General features: G+C 52.6%; 2 protein-coding genes across 14 annotated transcripts in view; one reads left to right on the top strand and one right to left on the bottom strand.

The window, feature by feature from the left end:
- Positions 1–10,603, top strand: part of MPRIP (myosin phosphatase Rho interacting protein) — a 92,889-nt gene extending 82,286 nt beyond the window's left edge. For 8 of the 13 annotated variants that reach the window (XM_024980263.1, XM_024980258.1, XM_059878121.1 and 5 more), the window contains 6 exons: positions 506–665; positions 1,378–1,497; positions 1,778–1,864; positions 2,298–2,460; positions 3,160–3,245; positions 6,348–10,603. In XM_024980263.1, coding sequence (XP_024836031.1) covers positions 506–665; positions 1,378–1,497; positions 1,778–1,864; positions 2,298–2,460; positions 3,160–3,245; positions 6,348–6,419 — 688 coding nt within the window. In that variant the 3' untranslated portion in view covers positions 6,420–10,603. Of the gene's footprint in view, positions 1–505; positions 666–1,377; positions 1,498–1,777; positions 1,865–2,297; positions 2,461–3,159; positions 3,246–3,604; positions 3,671–6,347 lie in introns of all 13 variants that reach the window. The other 5 variants (XR_009491540.1, XR_009491539.1, NM_001105627.2 and 2 more) reach the window with 5 other exon arrangements.
- Positions 10,604–18,108: 7,505 nt separating this feature from the next.
- Positions 18,109–20,919, bottom strand: PLD6 (phospholipase D family member 6). Its single transcript, NM_001271990.2, has 2 exons — positions 20,483–20,919; positions 18,109–18,607 (listed from the first exon to the last, which is right to left on the bottom strand). The coding sequence occupies exons 1-2, from the start codon at positions 20,895–20,897 to the stop codon at positions 18,360–18,362; spliced, it is 663 nt and encodes a 220-aa protein (NP_001258919.1). The 5' UTR covers positions 20,898–20,919; the 3' UTR covers positions 18,109–18,359.
- Positions 20,920–27,653: the final 6,734 nt, after the last annotated feature.

Raw genomic sequence — 27,653 nt, 5'->3', positions numbered from 1 at the left:
GGGGGAGGCGTGTCCACCCCACAGCTGCTGTTGAGCTCTGCCGTCAGGGGAACCAGCACCCCTGGGAGCTTTCCCCTCGGCCACCGCAGGCCATGCAGAGCCGCCTTCAGGGGGGCCGCATTCACGGCAGAGGTGGGTGGGCGGCGGCAGCAGCTCACCTCAGCTGGAGGGGGTCTGTAGCCTCTCGGCCTTGGTTTTCCACATCTGCGTAGAGCTGGTGTAGGCTGTCAGCCAGGGCCAGAAATGGCCCAGTTCTGACCTCTGCACCTCTGAAAGAGCGCGTTTTGGGTGTGAGGGTGAGGCTCTCCCAACCCCGAACCCCAGGAGAGTTCAGACTACTGCGGGATGGACGGAGCCACTAGGCTGGGCACACACCTGCAGCTGTGACGGGGCACGGGGCTCTCGTGGCTGCCTGGCCTGGTGGTGTCCCATTGTCCCTTGAGTTCGTGAAGGGGATACTGGGCCCAGGGCGTGGCCAGAGGAGTGAGCGGTGCCCTCTCCCCAGGGAGGAGCTGCAGTCCGTGCAGCGTGAGCTGGAGGTCCTCTCAGAGCAGTACTCGCAGAAGTGCCTGGAGAACGCCCACCTGGCCCAGGCTCTGGAGGCCGAGCGACAGGCCCTACGGCAGTGCCAGCGTGAGAACCAGGAGCTCAATGCCCACAACCAGGTGAGCCTCACGGGGCCCTGCTCTGCAGGCACCACCCGATGTCCGGCTTCACCAGGGTGTGGGCAGAAGTCACCGCTGCTGCTGGCTGCTAGCCTAGGGCTCTGTTTCTCGTCACTGTGTGGTTGGGGCCCAGGGCTTCATCCCCAAGGCTGGGACTGTGTTTAAACACCTCCCAGTCAAGACCATACAGTGCTCACATGGGATTTTGTCAGATTATTCTCTTAAAACATGCCTGCTGCTTAGAAAACTGGGGCACACTTAAAATATTTGCTGATGGAACAGCTCCAGGTAGGTCTAGTCTGAAGACAGCTGCTCTGTGGGCACTGGACCACTCATCCTCCCAAGGCACCGAGCAGACAGGCCTGTCAGCCTGGCCCCCGGCTCGAGACCCTGGGGCCCGCAGCTGTTCGCCTGGTCACTGCAGTCGCCCAAGGTGACCACCTGTCAGCTGGAGAGAAGGAACACGAAGTAAGGGCTGAGGGCAGCGAAAGGCCCCAATCCTGCAGAGACGGGGACACGGAGCTGCTCAGCGCCGGCTGCGGTGACGGGGCTGGGAGCGCAGCTCCTGCCGGGGCTGTGGAAACCTCTGGCCCGTGCACACGGCTTCCGCACAGGTGTCACAGCTCACGCGCTCGCTCCGACGCCCGGCTGCGCCGTGACCGCAGCCCTAGGCCGCTCTCAGAGCAGCCTGTGGTTGTGTCGCTGTCTCCAGGAGCTGAACAACCGCCTGGCTGCAGAAATCTCACGGCTACGGACACTGCTGACTGGGGACGCCGGTGGCGAGGCCGCTGGTTCGCCCCTCACACAGGGCAAGGACGCCTACGAGTTAGAGGTATGGCTCGGAGCCAGGCCCTTCACCAGCTTGCGGCACACGAGTCGCACGTGGGACCAGGGGTGGCCCCAGCTTATGGGAAAACCCAAGTCACGCCAGGACACAGAGAACAGTTAGCCAGACAGCATGGGACCTCTCGAGGCCCCAGGGACCTTTACATTTAACCCACCCTCACTCCCTTGCCCCTCTCCCTGGTTTCCACCACATCACAAGTGCTGACCTCCAAAACGGAACACTGAGCAGCTGCGTGACACTGCAGCTCCCTCATTTCTCTCTCTAGGTCTTGTTAAGGGTCAAGGAATCAGAAATTCAGTACCTGAAACAGGAGATCAGCTCCCTCAAGGACGAGTTACAGACAGCTTTGCGGGTAATGCACGTCCCATGAGGGCCTGGAGGGTGGGGCCACGTGGGTCGAGATCACACACACAGGCTCAAGTGCGTTCACTGTCAGGAGTGTTCTGGATGCTGGCCCTCGGGCGGGGCAGCGGACATGAGGGAGGGCAGTCCTGCCCCCGCCTGGCGGGGCCCAGGGCCCCAGCACACGGCCATTTCCTGCGGGTGCTCCTGGAGGCGGACTCACTTGGGGTGGCCAAGACCGGGGTTTCCAGCCTGAAGCACAGAGGTGCTCTCAGGGTCAAGGCAGCACCAGCCTGCCCAGAGCCGGGGCCCTGCCATGCCTGTTGTACTTTGTGTCTGGTTTCTGCCTCCGCAAGGTGTGGTCAACCTGCTTCCTCTGCTTCTGGAGGCATCCCTAGTCCAGCCTGTCTGTAACCACTCTCTGCTGTCCTTTTGTCCCCAAGGATAAGAAGTACGCCAGTGACAAGTACAAAGACATCTACACAGAGCTCAGCATCGTGAGGGCGAAGGCCGACTGCGACGTCAGCAGGTTGAAGGAGCAGCTGAAAGCCGCCACGGAAGCACTGGGTGAGAAGTCCCCGGAGAACCCACCTGTGTCCGGATATGGTGAGTCCTGCAGCTCTGGATTCTCTCTCTCGAAATTGGGTGGTCGGGCTGCTGGCCCTTGATCCAGCAGAGGAGCCCTCTCTGTGTCAGACTCTCTCCCTGGCTGCATGGGCAGGGCGTGGCGGGTGCCAGCTCACAAGGGACAGTCACTCTTCAGTACACATGTTCACGACAGCAGGCCATGTTTCTCGTTTTCCTGACGGACTCCCAAAGCAGGCAGGCCACAGGCAGCAAAGTTCAGCTCAGGTGTAACACCAGCTGCTTCAGAGGAGTCTGGGGGCCAGAGGACTTGGGTTACCCAGAAGCGCACGCATCCTGTGACCTGGCACTTCACACAGGAGCACAGAGCTGGCTCAGCTTCCACAGTCGCGGGGCTGGCCCACTAGTCACCACGCAGCTCTTCACAGGAGACGGGGAGCGAGCCTTCAGTACAGAAAGCTAGAGCCCGGGATCTTGGGAGGGCAGGCAGCAGGGGCCCAGCAGCAGCGGGGCCGCAGCCAGCCTGGGGCCGCAGTCATCCTCCACGCCTCCCTGTGCCTTGTTCTGAGGATCTTATGACTTACGGTTATGGGCTTGGCGTTCCCCTGGTTTGTGATGGAGATGTCACGTGGGTGACGATGCTAAGCTGGGAAGCCCTCAGACTTGTGTGTTCTGGGGGTTTTACAAAACTAGCACCGTGTGCCCTCTTCATCTTCTCAGACATCATGAAGTCCAAGAGCAACCCCGATTTCCTGAAGACAGACAGGTCATGTGTCGGCCGGCAGCTCAGAGGCCTCAGGTCCAAGGTGAGTCTGGGGGTCTTCCCTGGGTGTGCAGAGCCCACCAGGGGCTGCACGGAGGGTCCCCAGGGTGCCTCAAGTCATGCACATCCCACTGGGTCGGTGCTGGGGCTTCAGGCCAAGTGCCCCTTGCACAGCAGCAGGACTGTTTCCTCGGTGACGGCAGGGCTCCCGGGGGCCGTCCTGCCATCTGGACCGCGCCTCGAACGTCTGCAGTTCACACTGACGCCGTCCGCTCAATTTCCTCCACATGGGCCCCTGCCCCCTGCGCACCCCTCGGGAAGGTGGGCGGAGGGTGGGGTGCCCAGCTTGTTGCACTTAGGATTTACTGTGTGTGTGTCTTGTTTTTGCTCTTCCCCTGACAGTCCGTAATTGAGCAGGTCTCATGGGATAACTGAAACGACCCGCTTCCCGGCCCCCCTGTCGTGTAGGTAAACCTCCTCTCACGCCACTCGCCTGCTGCCCGCGAGGAGCGCTGCCTGCATGCACTGCTCACTCCTCCACAGGAGCTCGTTTTCCCGTCATTCTTGTTCCTCCTGCTCAGCAGCACAGACAGGATCCATGTGAAGTTTCTTAACTTCTTCCGGGAAGTTAACTGTAACCTCTTAACAGAGGGGTGCTCCCCCAGCCTGGTGGGCTGCCCAGAGCCACATCCTGGGGGGCACAGGCATTGTCAGCCCTTCATCCCGCGTGTTGAATGGTGTGTGCTTACGTTCTCTTGGGACACCTCTTCCCTCTGTCAGGAGGCAAACTTGACAAGAACCTCCCATCGCTGTAGTTCCCACTCCCCACCCCCAGGATTGACAGGCCAAGGGGGCTGATGCCTCATGCCTGTAGCTTGGCAGATGCTCAGCAGAGCACGGGGACCACAGGCACTAGGGGCTGAGCGTTTTCCAGCCCGGAGGACCCAGGCACCTCAGAGGACAGGAGGCACGGGCTGAGCACTGGCTGCCTGACTCCAACACTGTGCCTGTTCACTCCTGGCTCCCACAGGGCTGGGTGTCCAGGGCCCGAGTCACTCCTGAGTGGGTTCACCAGCTCGGCTGAGCTGAGCTTGTTGATGCCCCGGTGAGGAAGCTGAGGGCAGCGGGGATGCTGATGGGGCCTCGGGGCCAGACAGCAGGTGCCAGCTTGCCAGGCTGCAGGGGCCGCCTCGGGAGGAGCTGAGCCCAGCGGTCTGTCCTCAGCCCACTCTGTTCCTTATAGTCCTGAGCCGCTTCCCACCAGATGTGGTTCATGGTCAGAATCTTAGTTGGGGCTTTTTTTTTAAAATGTGGAAGCAGTTCTGTTCAGCAAACCCAGGCTGCTTCTTTGGTTTCTGGTTTTCTTATTGACGAGTCTTACTTCCTTGTCTGAGGCTGGCCTGTCTTTGCTACAGGTTCACCGTGGGTGCTGTGGGCCTTCTGCCGGTGCCTGTAAACAACAGGCCCCTCAGGGAAGCCTTGATCCAGTGAGCCCGCCTCCTCAGGTGGACTACATGCCAGGGGAAATAAAGTACTTTGCAGGACTTGCCCAGCAATCCAGTGGTTAGGACTTGGCACTCTCAGTGCCAGGACTCAGGTTCAGTCCCTGGTCGGGAACTAAGATCCTAAAAGTAGTACAGCAAGAAAAGGAGTTTGGGCTCTGGACAAAGGGCCAGATCTCTGTTCACAAGGCCTCTGCAGAGGTGTGCTGGGAAGGCCTTGCTCGCTGGTGAAGGCAACGGCAGGAAGCGAGGGCAGGTCTGTCTGGGGCTCTCGGCAAGGCTGGACCAAGTGAGTTGGGGGAAGCTCAGGGACAGGGTTCCCTAGAGTCACGTTGGAGTAGGTTTGGCTTGGCAAGTTTTCGACATAAGAACAGGGTTCTTGCTGGCCCAGGGACAAGCTGGGCCCTTGCTGTCTTCCTCAGGGACACCACTGGCCATGGCACTGGGCCTATGACGTGCTGTCAACAGCCAGCCAGCCAGCCACACAGGTCCCGTGTGGCCCTCTGTCCTGATGTGTTTGTAACACCCCCACCCCCGGCGGGGAGACAGGAATTAAGTCACCCAGAAGCTAACCGTGTCCCTGGGGCTTTCTGAACCAGGGTCTGCTCTGTGGATGTCTGCCTTTCCTGTGGGCGCTCTCTGTACCTGCCTCCCTCAGGGACGGGAGGGCTTGGCCCCGCTGGGTCAGCAGCTCCTCGTCTTAAGAACAGCCGGGCTTTTCTGGGACTGAAAGCAGACGGGACATGTCCAGGCTCCTTGGGGGGAGCCCCGTCTGGGCGGCTGCACGTGGAGTCACAGAGGTGCTGGGTGGGCAGCAACTGGCCCCTCCCAGCCTGTGACAGGGCTCGGAGGCCTCTGTCCTCGGGTCTGGGTAGTTGGCGGTCTGCTGCCACTTAGGGAAAAGGAAGGTCCCAGCTAAAACTGTGTGGGTGGCAGGTGCCAGGGCCAGCCCCTGGGTGAAACTGGGTGCTGTGGCACTGACCTGAAGCAGGCATGCTTGGGAGCAGAGTCTCGAGAGCACGTGAGGCCCTCGTGCACATTAAAGCGCGTGTCAGTGAGACGTGGGCTTATCCCCTTCCTGACTCGGTGGCGGCAGAATTAAAAAACAGGCGAGCAGCACTGTCCTGGGTGTAGCTGGGGCCCCAGGGAAAGCGGACCCAGACCTGCCTCATGCTCAGGGAAGCCTGCACGTGCCACGAGGGTCTGCACGTCCTTCACCTTTACCAAGGTGCACACGCACACGGGCAGGCTTCCGTCCTGAAAGGCTCAGGAATGGCCTCCATGTCCCCAAGCCCCAAGAGAAACCAGCAGGGCCCGTGAGGCCCGGGAGCGGGGAGGCTGTCCATCCTGGAGCATGCTCGGGGCCTCCCGGGGCCAGACATGGGCACAGAAGGTGCCTCCTTGTTCTCCGCAGGGTCTTCTCTGCAGCGCCACTGGTCTCATCCTTGCTTGTTGACAGAGCCCTAAGCTCAGCATCGGTCTTGTTTCTGACTTTTTCTTTCTCGTCCAGTAACACCACTTCCTCGGGGGCCGTGACCCTCCTCGCACACCCACTAACCCCCTGGGGCCCCGCGCCGTGCCTCACCACCGGCCGCCTGCGCCATGCAGGGCTGAGGCCAACAGCCTGTCTGTTTCTCCACCAGAGTCTGAAGGAAGGCCTGACGGTGCAAGATCGCCTGAAGCTCTTTGAGTCCCGGGACCTGGAGCGCGACTAGTTGCCCCCGTGCAGCTTGGACACACCTCCTGGCCACAGCCCCCGTGCCACTCCTGTCCACCTCTTTTTTTATTGTCGTCCTTGTTCTTGGTGTCGTCTGCGTTGACTGTGGTTGGATGCATGAGAGACTGGCCTGTGGGTGGCTCGCTCCACTCCCTGTGGTCTTCATCCAAGCTTTCCCTGGTTTCTGCAACCTGCCCCGCCTTGCCCTGGCTCTCTGTCAGTATTACGGCCCAGCAGCCTGGGATAAGCTAGCTTTGTCTCACCCCACGTGCAGGTGGGGCAGGAGGGGCCACAAGGCTGTGCTGTGGGTCCCGTGCTGACAGCTCGTAGCCCAGGGAGGCCCTGGAAGCCCAGGGTGGGGCTGAGCCTGCACCTGCCCCGTGGGCTTGGGGCGAGGGCAGCAGCTCTTACACATCCACTGACACCGCTTAGAGCCGCACCCCAGACCGCCATGGTAAACCCTTCACAGCCTGGGAAATGCTGAAAGCAGCCACTCCTATTTTTGTCTGTTTTTTATTAAATCTTGCACAAAACCCGGCCCCTCTCATTCCTTCCTATGCTCATTCTCTCTTGGTCACCAGGAACCCTACTTTTTTCACATGAGGTGGACACTGCCCTGCAGCCTGGGTTCCAGACTGGACTCACAGTGACAGCACGTTTCCTCAGTGTCACTGCAGGAGGAAGCTCGCTCACCCCTCAACCTTTCTGGAAAGAAGCCCCCTCTTGCTTTGGGGAAGGTTGACCGGAGACCCTGTTATGTCAAGAAGGCAGAGAGGATGTTGGAGCTAGATGGAAACCAGCCGTTGGCACGTGTGCTCACTTGAGCTGAGGCCCAGGGCACCGGGGCACCCATGCTGGGCTGCACCCGCGCTTCTGTGTTCTCAGTGGCTGCCACCAGGCATCGTCCAGCACTCCATAGGAACTAATCCTGTGTGGACGGGAGCAGGGACACAGCCCCAGGGGGAGCCTGCGCGGCATCTGGTCGGCACTTGGGTGAGGGCCACAGTCTTGGGGTACGCAGGTACTTTGGGGGTGAAAACGTACACATCGTTGTGCAGTTTCTAGATGAACCATGAGGCCACGTGGGGTGTCCCTGAAGGCAGGGCAGAGGCCCGGGGGTGTAGAGCACGCAGCCCTGCCCACCTTCTTGCTGCGACAGCTCAGAGCACCCGGCTGCAGGGCCTTCCCTGTTCCTGATCCTGTGCTGGCCACTGTATCGCTGCTGTTGGTCCATGCTTGCAAAAGTTCCTTAACCCTGCTCATCAGACACCCCCTACACCAGCACGTCTCAGAGCCGCCTGTGTGGGTGACAGCGCCGAGGGTCTGGCGGGGGCGGGGGCGGGGGCGGGGCCCGGGCCCTCTGGGCACTGAGACTGTGCCACCGCTGCCTCCTTCCAGGGTGCAGGGTCTGCACGGAGCTGCTCTGTCTGCCTGTGGGCCACATGCTGCCACTCATCCGGGCAAAGGAGCTTCTAGCCCCGTGTCTCCATCAGTCAACCTGGGGTCTGACCTAGCACTCCACAGGGGCCCCCGCACCCAAGGTGGCAGGGCTTGCCTCTCTGGAGGCGGCCAGGAGCCACACTGCAGAAGCTTGGGCCACAGGGGCTCCCCAAACACCCACCCTCTGCCCCGGGCAGTGCTGGCCATCAACTTAAGGTGAGGGCTGTGCATGGCTGGAGGAAGCAGGCTGGACACGGGTCCCTGCTCTGCAGTGTCCTTGGCACACCCCCTACAGGCACCCCAGCTCTTTGACGGGGGTCAGCAGACCCCAGCTCGACGGGGGCCCGCCACGACTGCAGAGGAGGAAAGAGCACAAGTGCGGGGCAGCCTTGGAGGTGGTCTCTGTGCTGGCAGAGAAAGGGTGCCTGGGGGGCTGTGGACAGGGAGGCACGGGTGACCCCAAGCCCAGGGAGCTCCAGCCCTGACCCCACAGGGAGAGCGTCCCCATGTCCCCAAGGATAGGAGGAGACCACTGCGTCTACTCTTCCTATAAACATTCACTCCTTCCCTGGGGATCTGCAGGCACTTGCATCTGAGCCGCCACACCTGCCTAGGGGACAGCCGGACAGTGTGGTGTCACCTGACCGCTGTGTGCCTGCACACCTTCAGCACAAGTGCCAGGTTCGTGCCTCCTCCGGTCGTGCATTCCGCCAGCCACCGGCAGGGCTGAAAGCCAGCGTTCTGGTGACCATGCTGGCTGCAGTGCGACACTCGGGCTTGTGCCATTGGGCGTCAGAACCAGTGTGGCTTTGTGGGGGGAAGCGATGGCCATGCTGGGGAGACCGGTGGAGGCCGAGCTGAGGCTCAGCAGGTGGGAGGAAGAGAACGCAGGAAGGCCCAGCCCCCGGCCAGAGACGTGGAGCCTGTCACTCGCAGCATCCAGACCCACGAAGAGCGGGAGCAGCAGTTTGTATGAACGCGCACTTGTGATCCTCAGGGTCTGCCTGAGCGAGCCGAGGCCGACACCCACAGGGCCACTGTCCTGCGAAGGGACCGCCGCCACCTCGCTGCGCCCGCCCAGCGGCCCCGAGCACAGGGCGCCTGGGACACTCCTGCAGCGGGCCTGCCGTCCTCTGGCGGCGCGGGGCTGCCCTTCTGTCTTCACACGTCCACACTGTCGCCAGGCTCTACCCTCCACAGCCCGAGGGGAGGCCTTGAAACCACGCATTTCGGTACCCTGATAGAAGACGGGACGGAAACCCAGGAGGGAAGCGAACTCTCAGTCTCTCGAGAGCAGCAAGTTCCTCTGTAAAGGGAAGGCCTGCCCTTCCCTGAGCACACGGTGGCCCGGACACACAGTGCCCGCCCCTCCAGGCCCCTCAGGCGGCTCCCTGCTCCTCTGTGTGCAGAAGTGGGACGTGCAGAGCAAGCGGTGTCCACAGGGCTCGGGGTCACTGCAATGGATTTCTGTGTGGGTGGGTTTTTTCCTTATACAAGCACCGCTTTTTAAGACAAGAAGAAACAGCTTGGGTACGACACAGTTCCAACCAACATGACAAGGAAACATTTTTACTGACTGACCTACCTTTTATAAAGCCTGAGTCATTTAATAGGTGGTTCTGTTTCTTCCTGAAAGGTCTCAGTAATACCTGTTCCTCGTTCTTGGGAAAGTCACTCAAAGTCTTGAGGGAAAACCAAGACTGCACCCAAGAGGGTGCAGGAGCGCCTCTCTGCCCAGGCTGTGCACGGCAGGCCGCGCCGGCAGCCGCTGCCTCAGGGTCTGTCGGCACTGCGGCTGCGTGGAGGCCACGCGCTCTGGGCCTCGCGTGGCGGCTTCACACTGCCGCCCCTCCACCACACGGACCCGCGGGCCCGGGGCTGAGCCTCCTGCCATGCTGCCTGTCCGCCAGATGTCCCTGCCGCCCACCCTTACCTCTCCACAGCGAGCCGCAACACACGTCTGCGTTTTATTTCATAGGAAGTTGGGAACAGAGTACAAAGAACACAAAACTCATTCTTGTTTATGTTTGTATCACAGCCAATTGATTTTAGGATTTAACCTTAGTAACAACGTTATCTACTGACTGTTAGGATTCAAAACCAGTTAAGTGATAGGAGTTTTCCTAAGTAGTATTTATAAAATATAAGGTTCCTCAAAGATTTTCCTCACAGACACAGTTCCATCAGGGTGACTGTCTCAACCCAGACTCTAGACAACACATGCTGTGCCTGACTGCTGGGCCCAGGCAGTCCCCAGACAGAATGGGGACACGGAGACAGTGGCTGCCGCTGCGACACGTCTGTGGATGATCCCTGGCGGCAACCATGCCTACCCCCACCGGCTGTTCATTCAGGGGGCACGTGCTCAGAGAACGAGCCTGCATCGCTCTGTGCTGATGCTAAAAGAGAATGCTCATCAGACAGGGCTGCACTCAGACCCCGAGAGCCCGCCCTTGGAAGGCCCAACCCTCGTGGGGGCAGCAGGGGCCCCAGGAAAAGAAGAGCCCGGTCAGCTTGCTGCTCTCTGACAATTCAAAACTTTTACCATTTAGTTTGAGGCTCCTTTTTAAAAACAAAATTTCTGATCAGGTGTTCGCTAAAACTGAAGTGTTACTTTGTCAAAATATTTATTCCTTTGTGTGACATGCTAGATTCCCATGGATGTAGCTGATCATTTCTACTGTAAATATTACCTAACTTTACATAAACGATGTCATAATAAACTATTTTTGCATCACCCTTTGTATGCTGTGAACAGAGGTTTTGTTTAACGGAAGGACACAAAGCAAAACAAGCATTTAGGCCAAAAGTCAGAATCTGGGTCAGGAACCTAGAGGTTTATAATGGAGTTTTGGTTTAACTTTTACAAAACCCATTTTTTTAAGTTTTGGGTGAGCTGTCAACATTTTAAAATCAGATTTCACATGTTCACACACAGTGAATAGTTAAAAATATTTTACACCCATAATCTAATTAAGACACACTGGCTCAGTTATAGGAACTTTCAAGGGGCCAAAAGGATGGAAAGAAATACCAACCAGAAGAAGGAACTAACTGCCCCCCCCTGCCCCCTTCTAGCAGCTTTATTTGCAGCAGCTTTCCTTTCCGTTTAAAAAAACACGCACCCTACATTATGAGCTAGGAGGCACGCACACCCAGCCACAACCTGCGTCACAAAAGAATGTGCCCTTCCTGGGACATACTCTCAAGTCTCTATCCCACTGCATTTTTAAAGTTCTGGCTGTGACCTGCTATATAAATTTAAAATAAGAAACTGCCTCCCCCACCCTGACTCCCAGCAATACTAGCGCTGTTGGAATAAAATGTGTGAAAATGTGGGGATCCAAACTTTCACTCAGCTAAACACTAACTAAAGTTTGAATATTAGAAATCAACTGTGGTATCTGTAAAAGGTAACCAAAGTAAACTTAAGATGCAAACATTTCCAGCACTGGTTCAACTGTTGACAAGATGTTTCAATAGTCTTTTTACCCATTTAAAAAATTATTCTGGTCAAACAAATGTACACATGGCTTTGGGACACTGATGTAATACAGCGATGTTCAGCTTTAACACACATTGTATTTTAAAGCAATATAAGTACAATTTTAAAAATCAGTTGGCAGTTGGGAAAGTGATAAAGACACTCAACAAATGAGGCACAGAAGAGCGCACCCTCAACATTTCAGGACAGCTAGGAAAAACCCAGTTGCCATCACACTCGACGGGAAGACTGAAAGCTCCCCTGTGCCCAGGAGCAAGACAAGGATGTGTGTTCTTGCCATCTCTGCCCACTGCGCTGGAGACCAGCCAGAGCTCAGGAGGAGGAGAGGTGGCCGTGCCGAAGGAGAGGAGTCTACCTCCACCTGCAGAGGGCAGGACCCACGTACAGGAAATCGAAGGAATCCACCAAAAAATCATTAAAAATGAGCTCAGCAAGCGTGCAGGATCCAAAGCTCATATACAAAAACCAACTGACTGCTCTACACTACTAAAAATCTGAAATGGATACATTTTTTCAAGTGTAAGACTTGTATACTGAAAACTATGAAACATTATTGAAAAAAATTTTAAAGACTTAAATAAATGGAAAGGTGTCCCTTGTTCATGAGTTGGAAGATGCAATATTGTTAGAAGAGCAGTACTCTCCAGTTTCACCTACAATTCAAGGCAACTCCTACAAATCGCAGCTGCCTTCATCAAGTTGATCAGCTGGCCCAAGGTTCCTGAGGAAATGCACAACGGCCCAGAGCGATGCTGGGGAAGACGAATGAAGCGGAGGATTCTCTCTACTGGGTCCCAGGACAACTGCAAGGCTTCCGGGATCAAGACGGTTGGTACCGGCATGAGGACTGACATACAGATAATGGGACAGAACCAAGGGTCCAGAAATAAGCCCCTACATTAACAGCAGATGGATTTCAACAAAGATGACAAGACCATTCAGTGGGGGGGAAACAGCCTCTTCAGCAAACAGTGCTGGGACATGCAGCTACCCACAGGCAAAAGAATGAAGTCAAACCCCCTAATTCAGGGTTCCCCAGTCCCTGGCTGCACAGCAGGAGGTGAGCGGCAGGAGAGCAAGCGAAGCTCCCCCTACTGCACCCCATGGCTCGAACCACCGCCTGGACCACACCTCACCGTGCCACGGAGAAACTGTCCTCCACGAAACCAGTCCTGGGTTCAAAAATGGTTGGGGACCGCTGCCCTATATTCCAGCACATACAAAAATTAACTCCAGTGCTTCACAGACCTGAATATAAGGCTTTCAGAGAAAAGAGCAAACCATTCGTGATCCCTGGCTGGGCAGTGATTTCTTAGTCAAGACACCAAAGCACAAACAGGAAAAGTAAAAATAGATAAACTGAACCATACCAAAATAAATAACACACACTGTGAACAATACCACCAAGAATGTGAACAGACTGCCCACAGGTGGGAGGGGACACCTGCAAGTCACACTTCTGGTAAGGGGCCAGCATACAGAATATGCAAAGACTCTCACAATGCCAACAATAAACAGGCAACACAACTTTTTTTTAATGGGTCAAGGATTTGAATAGACATTTCTCCAAAGACTATATAAAAGGTGAAAAAATTACATGAACAGAACTCAACGTTACCAGTCCTTCAGGAAATACAAGGTAAAACCCCAAGAAGGCAGCACGTCACGCCCAACAGGCTGGTGACGGTAAAGTCAGATGGTTGCTGGGAAATGGCAGCCTCATGCACAAGAAAGAAACCGGGACATTTCCTCACACCTCACACAACAATCAACTCAAAATGGAATAAGGGCCTATTGGAGATGGTGTGGAAAAAAGAGAACCTTCCTACATTGTCGGTGGGAACGTAAATTGGTGCAGCCGCCACTGAGGACAGCATGACAGATGTCATAGAGTCCTGCAGTCACACTCCTGGGCATGCATCTGCAAAGACAAAAACGCTAATTCAGAAAGGTAACACACCCCAGTGTGCACAGCAGCGCGACTTAAGCTGCCAAGATATGGACGCAACCTAAATGCCCATCAACAGATGAATGGATAAAGAGGCGGCAATACATGTAAACAACAGAATATCATTCAGCCATAAAAACAATGAAATAATGCCATTTGCAGCAACATGGAAGGACCTAGAGTTTATCATGGGAAGTGAGATAAGTCAGAGAAAGACAAATACATTACTTTTATGTAGACTCTAAAAAAAAATACAAATGAACTCATTTACAAAACAAAAACAGACTCAGAGACATAGAAAACAAACTTGGTTACCAAAGGGGGTATAAATTAGGAATTTGGGATTAACAAACACTGCTGTATGTAAAATAGATTTTTTTTAAATGACTTATAGTACGGGTAACTACATCCAGTATCTTTTAATAACCTCTTACGGAAAAGAATCTGAAAAGGTTAGCAACATATATGTATGGATATACACATATATATACACACACAACTGAATTACTTTGATGTACACTTGAAACTAACACAACACTGTAAATCAACTATCAGTTCAGTTCAGTCGCTCAGTCGTGTCCGACTCTGCGACCCCATGAATCGCAGCATGCCAGGCCTCCCTGTCCGTCACTAACTCCCAGAGTTCACCCAGACTCACGTCCATCCAGTCAGTGATGCCATCCAGCCATCTCATCCTCTGTCGTCCCCTTCTCCTCCTGCCCCCAATCCCTCCCAGCATCAGGGTCTTTTCCAATGAGTCAACTCTTTGCATGAGGTGGCCAAAGTACTGGAGTTTCAGCTTTAGCATCATTCCTTCCAAAGAAATCCCAGGGCTGATCTCCTTCACTTTCATTTTAAAATAATGGATTAAAGACCTAAATGTAAGACCAGAAACCATTAAACTAAACGAAAATATAGATAGAATATTCTTTAACCTAAATTGCAGCAATATTTTTTTATGTCTCTAAAGCAAAGGAAATAAAAGCAAACACAAACAAATAAGACCTAATTAAATTTAAAAATTGCAAAGCAAAGGATACCATCAACAAAAAGACAAGCTACTGAATAGGAGAAAATATCTGCAAATTATATGACTGATAAGGGGTTATTATGCAAAATGTATAAACAGTTCATACAACTTGACATCAAAAAAACAAACCACCCAATTTATTTAATTTTTTTTAATTTTAATTGGAGGCTAATTACTTTACAATATTGTACTGGTTTTGCCATACCAAACCACCCAATTTAAAAACGGGGAGAAGACCTGAATAGAAATTTTTTATAAATGAAACATACAGATGGTCAACTACACATTAGTAGATGTTCAGCATCGTTAATTATCAGTGAAACGCAGATTAAAATCGCAGTGAGACGCCCCTCACACCTGTCAGAATGGCCATCACCAAAAAGACTACAAACAGCACACGCTGGAGAGGATGCGGGACAAAGAGCACTGTCCCGCAGCACTGGTGGGGACGTGAACTGCTGCAGCCACTACGGAGAACTACGGATCTGAGAAACGGAGGCTTCTCAGATTAAAAACCACCACGTGACCCAGCGATTCTACTTGTGGGCATATATTCAAAGCAAATGAAAACACTGATTAGGAAAGATACATGCACCCCGATGTTCACAGCAGCACTATTTACAACAGCCAGAAACTGGAAGCAACCTAAATGCCCATCACAGATGGACGGGTAAAGAAGTTCTGGTACACACGCACAAAGGAATACTTCCATTTAAAAAAAAAAAGGAAATAATGCCGTTTGCAGATAATCATGCCAACATGCATGGACTTGGAGGGTATCATGCCGAGCAAAGTCAGAGAAAGACAAATACTGTATGGTATCACACGTGGAATCTAAAAAATAAAGGAGACTAGTAAACAACAAAAAAGGAAGAGACTCAGATATAAAGAACAAACTCGTGGTTATCAGTGGGGAGACGGGAGGCGGAGGGGTGAGACTAGAGTAGTGAATTTAGAGGTACAAACTTCAGTATACAAAATAAGTTACAAACATATTTAATACAAATATAGTCAGTATCTTATAACAACTCTAAATGGACTATAACCTTCAAATATTATGAATCACTGTTGTATGCCTAAAACTTACATAATATTGTACCTCATTATACCTCCATTTTAAAAACTGACTTAAAAAGGTCAAATAATTGCTTTTTTGCTGGTGATGATGTGAAGAAAAAGGAATCCTTATACCTGCTGGTGGGAATATAAAATGGTTCAATTGCTTTGGAAAACCATCTGGCAGTTTATAAAATGGTTAGAGTTTTATGACCCAACAACTCCATTCCTAGATATATACTCAAGAGACTCAAGAACATGTCCACACAAACACCTGTGAGTGTTTACAGCATTATATTTACAACAGACAAAAGGTAGAGACAACCCCAGTGTCCATCAACTGCTAAACAGGTAGACACAATGCGATCTGTCCATACAGCGACTTACGATTCAGTGATAAAAAGAAGTAAAGACACACCGACACCTGGCACGACGCGGACGGCCCTCAGAAACACTGCACTAGGCCAAGGAGGGGCACGCCGAGACACAGCGAGACCGCAGGCTGCGGGACGCCACGCACGGAACAGCCGCCGCAGGTAAACCCGCACAAACAGGGCTCCTTTCTGGAGTGAAGAAAATGCTCTGAAAACTGATGGTGCTTATGGCTGCACAACCCCGTTACTACAGTAAATAACAACCAAATAACTCTGTTAACATACTGACAACTAATAATCTGTTAATATACCATCAATACACTCGGCTGCACACTTTTAAAACAGTGACTTTTATAGTATGTGAATCTCAATGAAGTGTTATTTTTAAAGTAGTCAGTTGCTTTAAAAACCAATTCAGGGGCTTCCCTGGTGGCCCAGTGGTAAAGAGGGGCAACTAAACCCGTGCCCCAAAACTCCTGAAGCCCGCACACCTGGAGCCTGTGCCCCGCGATGAGAAGCCCGCACCCGCACGAAGAGGAACCCCTGCTCCACACGATTAAGGGAAGCCCTCGCAGCAACGGAGTCCTAGCACAGCCAAAAATGAATTTAAAAACTATTTTAAAAAAGCAGTTCAGCACAAGCAACGTAGCCGCACGGTTTCATTCCAACGTTCTCCTGAATTTGACAGGTACAGGGAGACTGACAGAGTCACACTGTTACCACCAGGAGATTTCTTTTATCACTAAGTTCTCACAAGTTTAAAATACCTTACATGTAACGGTGCCAACACTCCACGTATACCGTTAGGCTGCGTCCCTGTCCCGTGGTTAAAATGACAAGCTTGAACCCAAACTACAGGCTGAACGACAGGCTGTGAGGCGGGGGTGGGAGGGCAGTAAGAGGGGCCACCTCTAGTCCTCTTAGGGAGTAACTGCCAAGCCTCCGGGGGTTGACTACTTCCTGTAAAGGTCCTGTTCATGCCAGAATCTGGTGGACAAAGCATGAAGCTTCGGACACACACTACACAAGTCCCCTCCGGTTCCTGCCCCGAGGCATGTCAGCTACACTTCCAGGGTCTCCTTAGTGCGCCTGCGCAGCTCTGGACGCGCTCCGGACAACTGCCATCCAGTACAAAGCCCCAGACTCGGCCTGAACTGCCTTCGGCACCAAGTGCACACCCACAGCTCAGCGCACCGACCTCACCAGCTGGAAGCCTGGGACCTCCCACGGCCTCAGCAGTGACCCCCACCAGCTCGTTGGGAGGACTGGACACGCTGGGCTTGGCCCAAGCCCTGCTGCGACCCAGCTGCCCCTCCTGACGCCTCTCCCGTCGTAGCAGGGCTCTGGTCACGTCATGCAGTCGCCCACCCTTAGCAGGGACAGACAGCCTCCACTCTGCAGGCTGATTTCAGTGCTCGCCTCCTCAGGCCCTCAGAACAGAATGCCTGTTACCTGAAATTTAGGTTAGGTTCAAACTCCCACCACAAAGATAACTATAATGAAAACAATATAAATCAAATTAAATGAAATAAAACATTACATGGGATGAAACCATTTCACAACTTTGTCAACAGCAGCCTTGATGGTGGGGCTGGTCTTGGGTGGTTGGCACTTCTGGAAGCAAGCCCTGTGGACAGGGGGCTGCAGGCGCTGAGCCCCACGGGCCGGACAGCCACTGAGGAGCATGGCTGGGAGTCAGCTCAGCTGCTCAGAAGATGCCAGGGTCCCCCAAGTCTTCACTCCTCTGGGAGACAGTGGGGTTCCCCAAGAACACCCCCAGGTCTTCACTCCTCTCTGGGAGACTAGCTTGGTCAATGGGTTCTAAATGGCTGGATGCTGTCCCCACCCCGCAAAGCCACTATTTGCATGAAAAGGCAGACCACACGCAACTGGACAGGAACGGGAGCAAGTTTATTCAGGGGGACCCAGCTCAGGGGAGAAGCACTGTCTCCGTGAAGCCACATGACTTCCAACCCAAGAACCATGCTTTACAACTTCAGCTGAGTTCTGTCTGGGTTTACCTGCCCGACATCCTAAGTCCAAGGTAACTTTAAATCGAGAGAAACACACTACGTTGGCAGGGGCTGGGGGGAACGACACTTCAGAGATGTCACATCCGTGCCAGAAATCAAGACAGCGCGGTGAGGCCACCCCTACGACCCACCTTGCCTCAGGGGTACTGAGCACAGCCTCGGGTGTCGTGGTGAAGGTCAAGTCTACACAGACAACCAAACTCCCCTGAATGTAAGAACATCAAAAATTACAATCCTAACGTGCAAACAGGAGCAACTTCTGGACACTAGTCACCCAGGTTCCAAAGGCTGGATGTGGGGGAGGGCAAGGGAGCTTGGGGGGTGCAAGGGAGTGTTGGGGGACCCGGGAGGCCTCAGAATCAGGAAAGGGACTCGGATCTGCTGCTGATGGAAGCACCCAGTCCGAAGCGCCTCCCTTCCACTGCAGGGCAGTCTCTGTCCTTGCTAAGCCCGCACTCTCTCTAAGGAACATCACTACTCAATGCAAGAGAGCCACCCTTCCTCGCTGGAGCTCGGCAGGACTCCAGCCTGGGGGCCGTGGCCTGGAGCGCCTCAGCGAGCCCTCTCCTTCTGAGGGAAGAAGGAGAACCTGGTGGGGTTGAACTCCTCCCAGATGCGCTCGAACTCCTCCAGGAAGAGCCGCACATACTCCTCGTCCTCCACGATGAGCACGTTCTCCCGGTTGTTCTGAATGGCCTGCGTGGTCCAGTTGAGGGAGCCAGTGATCAGCACCTTCCTGTCCACGATGGCGAACTTGTGGTGCATGTAGCCCAGGTCTTGGTCGTGCCGGACCTGGATCCCTGCAAAGAGCGAGACGTCACTGCTGCCCATCCACCGACGGAGCTGCTGGCCAGGCAGGGGCTCTGGTCGCCCCCACATGGGAGCCCCTTGCTCCTTCCCTAGCCCCTCCTCTCGCTGTCCATTGCTTGAGTTCTGGCTCCTTCTCCAGCATGGATGTGTTCACAGGACTGACTGCTGCTTGTGCCCAGTGTCATGGGCACCGTCAGGTCTGGGTGGTGACAGCCGCTGAGCCAGGCAGGGGCCGGGCCCACTAGCCCCAGGAGGAGGGCCGGCCGGCAGCAGGGACAGGAGAGTTAGTTCCTCTGGAAACGCCTCCAGCCCTGACTGGGGGAGACTCCCCACCTCCTCCAGTGTATATGACATGCATTACCCTCCAGTTACTGGTTTCAAGATGAGCCAGCAGCGACTGAAGCAAAACCCATTTGATCTTGGGTTCACATGCCCCTAAGGTCTCACTCAGGCCCAGAATCAGATCCCTCCTGTAATCAGGACCTCGTGAAGTTGGGGGACCAGCCCGGGGGCGCCCACAGAGAAGACACCAGGCCCCAGACCTGAAGCCTCAGCTTTGGCCCCATAACCACCCAGCTGACGCGGCCTCCCCTCCTGCTGAGGCTCAGGGCCCCTCGTGTGCCCGCCTCAACATATGCACCTTGGCCACAGGGCTGCCTGCCGCTCCTCGCACCACAAAACAGGTCCTCACGCAGGTGACTCCTCACAGCAGTGCGCCCCCACCCATGACCCTCCCGGGCACCTCCAGGGCTCCTGCTCCGCCAGACCTCCCTGTCCTGTTCTGCACTTGAAGACCCGGAGCCTGGAACCTGTCCAGCCAAACACAAGGAGACGGCTGAGTGGTGAGAGAAGAACAACCGCAGGGACATCCTCAGAAGAGAGTCAAGGTTTAGCTAGAATCTGGTCGTAGGGTCCCTTCAAGGTTCTTGCCAAATCTGAGGTCCTACGGTTCTCTACAACAAAACCGCTGTGCTGAAACAGCCAAGCTTCCCTGACAACAGACCAACATAGGATCGAAAAGCTGCCAGAAAGAGCCGAAGTCAACGTCCTCAACACTGAAATCAAGTCTCCGTCCCGCCCTGCACAGATGTGAAGACCAGGGGAGGATGCCCCTGTGTTCCCATCCCAGGTGAGCTGAGAGCAGCCAGGACAGTTTTCAAGGGCCCCACGCGCCTGTCACGGGGGCCACCAGAACGGGCAGGTCAAATGGTCGCCAATGCAAGAATGACCTTTGCAGGGGCCTCAGTGACAGAGAGAAGGGCAAGAGGTTCAGACTCCGAATCGCTGGCGCAGGACACAGCACCATGCCAGCGCAGGCGGAGGAGTTTCCAAGTAAGGCAGGTGTGAACTTAGAACATCCTCACAATTATCATACTCCCGGGTTCGCTGTTCCCACTCCAGCGAGGGGCAGGTCCGCCAGAGACCTGACTTCCCTGCCATTCGGCAGCTGAAGAAACAAATTACCTGCTCACTAACTAACCATTTCAGCTCCATGTCTTACCTTATTTTAAACATTCATTTCAGATGCCCCGAAAGAAGACGCACTGGTTAATTTAAGAGAAAACACCTTCTCCTCCGTTTGGTCCTTAAGCCAACACTGCCATCTCCACGCACCTGTGCCCTGAACAGACTTCTGGGTCCCTGACAGGCTTTGCTGGCGGACCTGCTTCCAGCCTCGGCCCCTCAAGGGTTCACGCCCAGGTTTTGGGCTAAAGACTCTGCACAGAAGCTCCTCTGGACACCCCGGAGTTTCCCCAGACCCTGCAAGGCTGCCAAGGGACGCGAGTGTCTCCCCAGTCCTCCCACGCTGCCCCAAGCGCCCCCCCGTCCTGCCTCCACCTCCCGTGGCCCAGCACCCGGCCTACCTGCCTTGCGGAGCAGGCCAATCTGCGAGCCGTTGAGGGCCATGTAGTCGCAGTCGGTGACCACGCGGACGCGCACCCCGCGCTGGTGCAGCAGCTGCACGGCGCGGCCCAGCTGCGGGCTGGAGAAGGCGAACAGGCAGAGCTCCAGACTGACGCGGGCGGCCAGCAGGGCGCTCAGCAGCCGGCTAAGTGAGCTCTCGCCGTGAGGCAGGCTACACGGGCAGCCTGAGGGTGTGGCACCCGGGGACCGCAGCAGGGCTTCTGTGCAGGTCACTTGCGATGGGAAAAACAGCACCTCGCGCCGTGGCCGCCGCCGCCTGACCCACAGCCAGCGCAACACGGCGGGCAGCGTCTCCAAGGCCAGCGCGAGGCCAGCAGCCGCCACCACAGCCACCTGCCAGCGTAACGGCCTCATGGCGTCGGCAGGTACCTAGGCCCCACGTACGCTGGCCGCACCCTGCGCCTGCGTGCCTGCCACGCACGTACGCCAGCCGCCCATTGCGTCTGCACGCCAGCAGGTCACGTGTACCCACCGCCAACTGCGCCTGCGTGCTCGTTCATCGCCAGCCTCCCACCGTAGCCTTGCGGTGGCTGCCCACGTGCTCCCGCCTGCTGCGCTATGAGCTCGCTGCCAACTGCGCCTGCCTGCGAGGTCACCGCCTGCCTCCCAGTGCGCCTGCGCCCCCACCGCCCACCACCCGCCTCCCACATGTGTCTGCATAGTCAGCGGCATCGCCCACTGCGCCTGCGCACCTCGCCTTGAGGGATGCAGGTGGCAGTGGCGAGGAGCCTACCAAGGTCCAAACTGGAACAATGCGAGGACTGCGTAAGTAACGCAGAACTGGCTTGTACCCGAGGTGTAAATGTGCATCCTCTGTGGTGGAGTGAATGAGCAAGGAAAGAGAGGAACTGCTCCGCCCGACAGAAGAATACCTAGTGATCCATGGATGTTTGTCCTGAGGGTGTTGCCCGCTGCTGGGGGTTGTGGGGGGCGCCCTCTGCAGAACAAGGACAGCGGCCCTCACACGCGGAAAATGGGCAGAAGGGTCACATCTGAGTGGCCCACCCTGACGCCAAGGGTTACTTGGCCGACTTTCCGAAGCCGTGACTGGGTCCAGTCAGAAGCAAAAACCCACGGGAAGCCCGGGTTAGAGGACTGCTTTCACTTCTCACGGGACACTTGGCCAATGTTGTTCAGGTCGGCCAAGGGCACGAAAGAAAGAGCCAGCTTGGACGCTGTCACGGGCCGGCGCAGACTGGGGAGACCTCACACCTGTGTGCCCTGCACTGGATCCGGACACAGAAACATGACATTGGTGAAAAAGCTGGTGAAATCCAAATAAAGTCTAGAGTTTAGTTAATAACAATGTACCGATGTCAGTTTCTTCACGTTGAGGAATCAAAGCAAAGGAAGAGGCTAGGAGGAAGGGAAACTGAGTTGGGTAAATGGAACTCTATGCGATCTTCGAAACTCTTGGGGAAATCTAAAGTTATTCTGAATTAAAAGTTTATATAAAATGTGAAGCACACACATTCCATCTGGTGCAGCCCTCCCGCTGCATCCCACACGAACACATCCAAAGACTTGGACACAAATGTTCACAGCAGGCTTGGCTTGTAATAACTCAAATCTGGAAACATAAATGTTCCTCAACAGATAAATGTTTGCATATCAATGCGACAGAATACTATTTAGCAATAAAAAGGAACCATTGATACACACTACTACAAAGAATGCTCAAACTACCACACAATTGCACTCATCTCACACGCTAGTAAAGTAATGCTCAAAATTCTCCAAGCCAGACTTCAGCAATATGTGAACCGTGAACTTCCAGATGTTCAAGCTGGTTTTAGAAAAGGCAGAAGAACCAGAGATCAAATTGCCAACATCCGCTGGATAATCGAAAAAGCAAGAGAGTTCCAGAAAAACATCTATTTCTGCTTTCTTGACTATGCCAAAGCCTTTGACTGTGTGGATCACAATAAACTGTGGAAAATTCTGAAAGAGATGGGAATACCAGACCACCTGACCTGCCTCTAGAGAAACCTGTATGCAGGTCAGGAAGCAACAGTTAGAACTGGACATGGAACAACAGACTGGTTCCAAATAGGAAAAGGAGTACGTCAAGACTGTATATTGTCACCCTGCTTATTTAATTTATATGCAGAGTACATCATGAGAAACGCTGGGCTGGAAGAAACACAAGCTGGAATCAAGATTACCGGGAGAAACATCAATAACCTCAGATATGCAGAGGACACCACCCTTATGGCAGAAAGTGAAGAGGAACTCAAAAGCCTCTTGATGAAAGTGAAAGAGGAGAATGAAAAAGTTGGCTTAAAGCTCAACATTCAGAAAATGAAGATCATGGCATCCAGTCCCAACACTTCATGGGAAATAGATGGGGAAACAGTGGAAACAGTGGCAGACTTTATTTTTGGGGGCTCCAAAATCACTGTAGATGGTGATTGCACCCATGAAATTAAAAGATGCTTACTCCTTGGAAGAAAAGTTATAACCAACCTAGATAGCATATTGAAAAGCAGAGACATTACTTTGCCAACAAAGTCCTTCTAGTCAAGGCTATGGTTTTTCCATTGGTCATGTATGGATGTGAGAGTTGGACTGTGAAGAAAGCTGAGCACCAAAGAATTGATGCTTTTGAACTGTGGTGTTGGAGAAGACTCTTGAGAGTCCCTTGGACTGCAAGGAGATACAGCCAGTCCATTCTGAAGATCAGCCCTGGGATTTCTTTGGAGGGAATGATGCTAAAGCTGAAACTTCAGTACTTTGGCCACCTCATGTGAAGAGCTGACTCATTGGAAAAGACTGTGATGCTGGGAGGGATTGGGGGCAGGAGGAGAAGGGGACGAGAGAGGATGAGATGGCTGGATGGCATCACTGACTCGATGGACATGAGTTTGAGTGATCTCCAGGAATTGGTGATGGACAGGGAGGCCTGGCGTGCTGCGATTCATGGGGTCACAAAGAGTCGGACACGACTGAGCGACTGAACTGACTGACTACAACATGGGTAGACTCAATTATGCTGGGATTGGCTGCAGAAACCTACAGTTCTGCTGGCAAAAAATGATGGACTCGGTTGTGAATGAACTATGAAAACACACAGCCTCACCAGCCCAAGGTTGCAGTCCATGTTGGGGCAGCAGCAGATGCATTAGAAGTCTGACAGACACCCGGAAAGTGAGAGGACCACGAAAGGGCCAAGTCATGGTCTCCGCACAGCCCTGGCTGACGGGAGCAGCGTACAAGGGGGAATGACCCACAAAAGCACAGGGAGAAGTGAAAGCAACAGAGGCTTGAGCGTGTCCCACATCCACAGACAGACCAGCAGGGTGTGAGGCCTGCAGCTCCAAGTGTTTGGGTTAAACCAAAATCACCAGTGACTCCCACATTCGAAAGACTCACAGGTGCCTGCTACAAACAGATGAAAATACAAAGCTGAACAGACACACCAGGGACTGCTCACGGCAGGGGGAGATGCTGGAGTTTAAGTCCAGCTAAGTTTCCAAAGGACAGCAACCTCAGAAAGACAAAATAAAATCGAGTTGCTGCACTCTTATTATCAAAAATGCCTAGTTTTCAACCAGGGCTTACCAACATGCAAAGAAGGAGGAAAGTGTGACCCACATGCAGGAAAACAGAAGCCAATGGGAACTGATTCGAGTGGACTCCAAAGTTGAATTTAGTAGGAAGGGACTTCAAAATGACTCTTATAAACATCCTCAAAGAATTAAAGAAAAAGGAAAAATACGACAATGAGTAAACGACTCCATAAATACAAAGTATTTACTAAAGTCTATGCAAACTGTCAGCGTAGGTTTTTAAATTGTAATAAATGCATGTCTTGGGTCAGGGGTATATGGAAACTCTGTACCTTCCCCTCAATTTTGCTGTGAACTGAAAACTGCTCTAAAGAACTGTATTTTTAAAAGTCTGTGCAAACCACATATCAGATGAGGGTAATTTCCATAGTATATAAGGAATTCCTACAACTCAATAGCGAAAAAATTAAAAGAATAATTCAGTTTAAAACTGTGCTAAAGACTTGAACAGACATTTCTCCAAAGAAGACATGGCTGGCCAACAGGTATTTTAAAAGATGCCTGACATCATTAACCATCTGCTGCTGCTAAGTCACTTCAGTCGTGTCCGACTCTGTGCCACCCCATAGACGGCAGCCCACCAGGCTCCGCCGTCCCTGAGATTCTCCAGGCAAGAACACTGGAGTGGGTTGCCATTTCCTTCTCCAATGCATGAAAGTGAAAAGTGAAAGTGAAGTTGCTCAGTCGTGCCTGACTATTTGCGACCCCATGGACTGCAGCCTACCAGGCTCCTCCATCCATGGGATTTTCCAGGCAAGAGTACTGGAGTGGGGTGCCATTGCCTTCTCCACACTAACCATCAGGGAAATGTAAATCAAAACCACAATGAGGTATCATCTCACACGTGCTAGGATGGCTGTTATCACGGAAGTGAAGAAATAACCTGTGTACTCTGTTGGTGGGAGTCCAAATGGTGCGCCTGCTATGGGAAAACAGTATAGAGATTCCTCAAAAAATTAACATAGGACTACCTTATGATCCACCAGTCTCACTTCTGGGTATTTATCCGAAAGAACTGAATTTGGGATCTCAAAGAGAGATCAGCACTCCAGTGTTCGGTGTGGCACCATTCACAATAGCCAAGATGTGGAAACAGCTTCAACATCGATCCACAGATGGATAGAGAAAGCAGGGTGATATCCCAGTGCTCTGGCTAGCTCCCACCGCCACGTTGAATGAAAGTGGTGACAGTGTGCATCCCTGCCTTGTTCCTGATCTCGGAGGAAAGGCTTTCAGTCTTGCCCTGTCGAGTATTAAGTTTCCTGCAGGTTTTTCACATACCGCTTTTATGTAAAAGGGAGTTTCCTTCTATTTCTATTGGGTGGAACTTTTTAAGTCACAAAAAGGTGCTTAATTTTTCACGTGCTTCTTCTGCATCAATTGAGGTAACTGGGTTTCTTTTATTTTGTTGACAGGGCGTATTACATTGATTGGTTGTTGTATGTTGAACCATTCTTTCATTCCAGGAATAAATCCCACTTGGTCATCGTGTCCAGTTTCATGTGTTTTTTTTTTTTAAAATATGCTGCTGAATTCTGTATTTTGTTGGGGACTTTTGCATCGATGTTTATAAGGGATATTGGTCTATAGTTTTCTTGTATCTTTTTTGGCTTAAGGCAATGGCACCCCACTCCAGTACTCTTGCCTGGAAAATCCCATAGATGGAGGAGCCTGGAAGGCTGCAGTTCATGGGGTCGCTGAGGGTCGGACACGACTGAACGCCTTCACTTTCACTTTTCACTTGCATGCATTGGAGAAGGAAATGGCAACCCACGCCAGTGTTCTTGCCTGGAGAATCCCAGGGATTGGGGAGCCTGGTGGGCTGCCATCAGTGGGGTCACACTGAGTTGGACACGACTGAAGTGACTTAGCAGCAGCATCATGGTTATGCTGGCCTCATAGACTGAGCTGTGAAATGTCCCCTCTCCTTCAATTTTGGTTAGTTTGAGAAGGACTGGTATTAATTCTTTAACTGTTTGGTAGAATTCACCAGTGATGCAATCAGCTCCAGAGCTTTTCTTTACTGGATTTTTGATTACTGATTCAATCTCCTTGCTAGTTATAGGTCTATTCTTGGCAAGTTTTCTGTTTCTCAGCATGTTTCAGGGTTATCTAATTTTTTAGCATATAATCACTCATATTACTCCTCTGTCAGATCAGATCAGTCGCTCAGTCGTGTCCGACTCTTTGTGACCCCATGAATCGCAGCATGCCAGGCCTCCCTGTCCATCACCAACTCCTGGAGTTCACTCAGACTCACGTCCATCAAGTCAGTGATGCCATCCAGCCATCTCATCCTTTGTCGTCCCCTTCTCCTCCTGCCCCCAATCCCTCCCAGCATCACAGTCTTTTCCAATGAGTCAACTCTTTGCATGAGGTGGCCAAAGTACTGGAGTTTCAGCTTCAGCATCATTCCCTCCAAAGAAATCCCAGGGCTGATCTCCTTCAGAATGGACTGGCTGTATCTCCTTGCAGCCCAAGGGACTCTCAAGAGTCTTCTCCAACACCACAGTTCAAAAGCATCAATTCTTTGGTGCTCAGCTTTCTTCACAGTCCAACTCTCACATCCATACATGACCACTGGAAAAACCATAGCCTTGACTAGATGGACCTTTGTTGGCAAAGTAATGTCTCTGCTTTTCAATATGCCATCTAGGTTGGTCATAACTTTTCTTCCAAGGAGTTAAGCGTCTTTTAACTTCATGGCTGCAGTCACCGTCATTTTGTTGATCTTTTTGAAGAACCAAATTTTAGTTTTCTTGATTTTTCTGTTTTATTCTTAATTCCATGCATATATGTATGTATTTAAATCCATGAGCTAGAATAAAGGGGGAAAAGGCATAAGAAGGAAGGAAACAGATCGCTCTTATCATCCAGGTTTCACGTCTCCCTGCGGAGTGAGTGACCCTCCCTCACTCTGCACTGCAGTATTGCACTGCTGTCTCACTACTCTGTGTTGGCCTGTTCACAGTCAATATTTTCACTTGTTTAAGCTGTTTACTGTTCACTTTCCTCACAAGATGGACATTTCAAAAGAGCAGGGAACTGTATTTCTAGCCCCTAAAATAATGCCTGGCATATAGTAAGCAGTCAGTAACGAGTGGTTTTCTGTCCTTTTATCAATTTCCATTTGTTCACACATTCTTTTGACTTTCTCCACATCTTCCTTTAGTTCTTTGAGCATCTTTGTTTTGAGCAACTTTAACACAGATGTTTTAAAGTCTTTGCCTAATATATCTGCCGTTTAATCTTTTTCATGGACAGATTCTGTTGAATTCATTTTTCCTTTCAACATGCTGTCCACACCTTCCTGTTCCTTTGTATGTCTTGGTTTTGTTGTTGAACACTGGACGTTTAAATCCCCCTTCCCAGGGGTTTACTGTTTTGTTGTTGTTGTCATTTTTACTTTGTAGGCTCTTTGCCAAGGATCAGCTAAAGGTGTAAACTTCAATTTTTCTCAGACTTTTTTTCTGAACCCTTCCCTGGATGTGCACAGTCACTTTTTAATTTTCTCATTCATGTAAATTGTTTATGAGTGTCC

This window comes from Bos taurus, chromosome 19, assembly GCF_002263795.3.
Source record: "Bos taurus isolate L1 Dominette 01449 registration number 42190680 breed Hereford chromosome 19, ARS-UCD2.0, whole genome shotgun sequence".
Classification (NCBI taxonomy): domain Eukaryota; kingdom Metazoa; phylum Chordata; class Mammalia; order Artiodactyla; family Bovidae; genus Bos; species Bos taurus.
The sequence above is the reverse complement of the archived record's forward strand: the minus strand, read 5'-3'. Positions and strand labels throughout refer to the sequence as shown.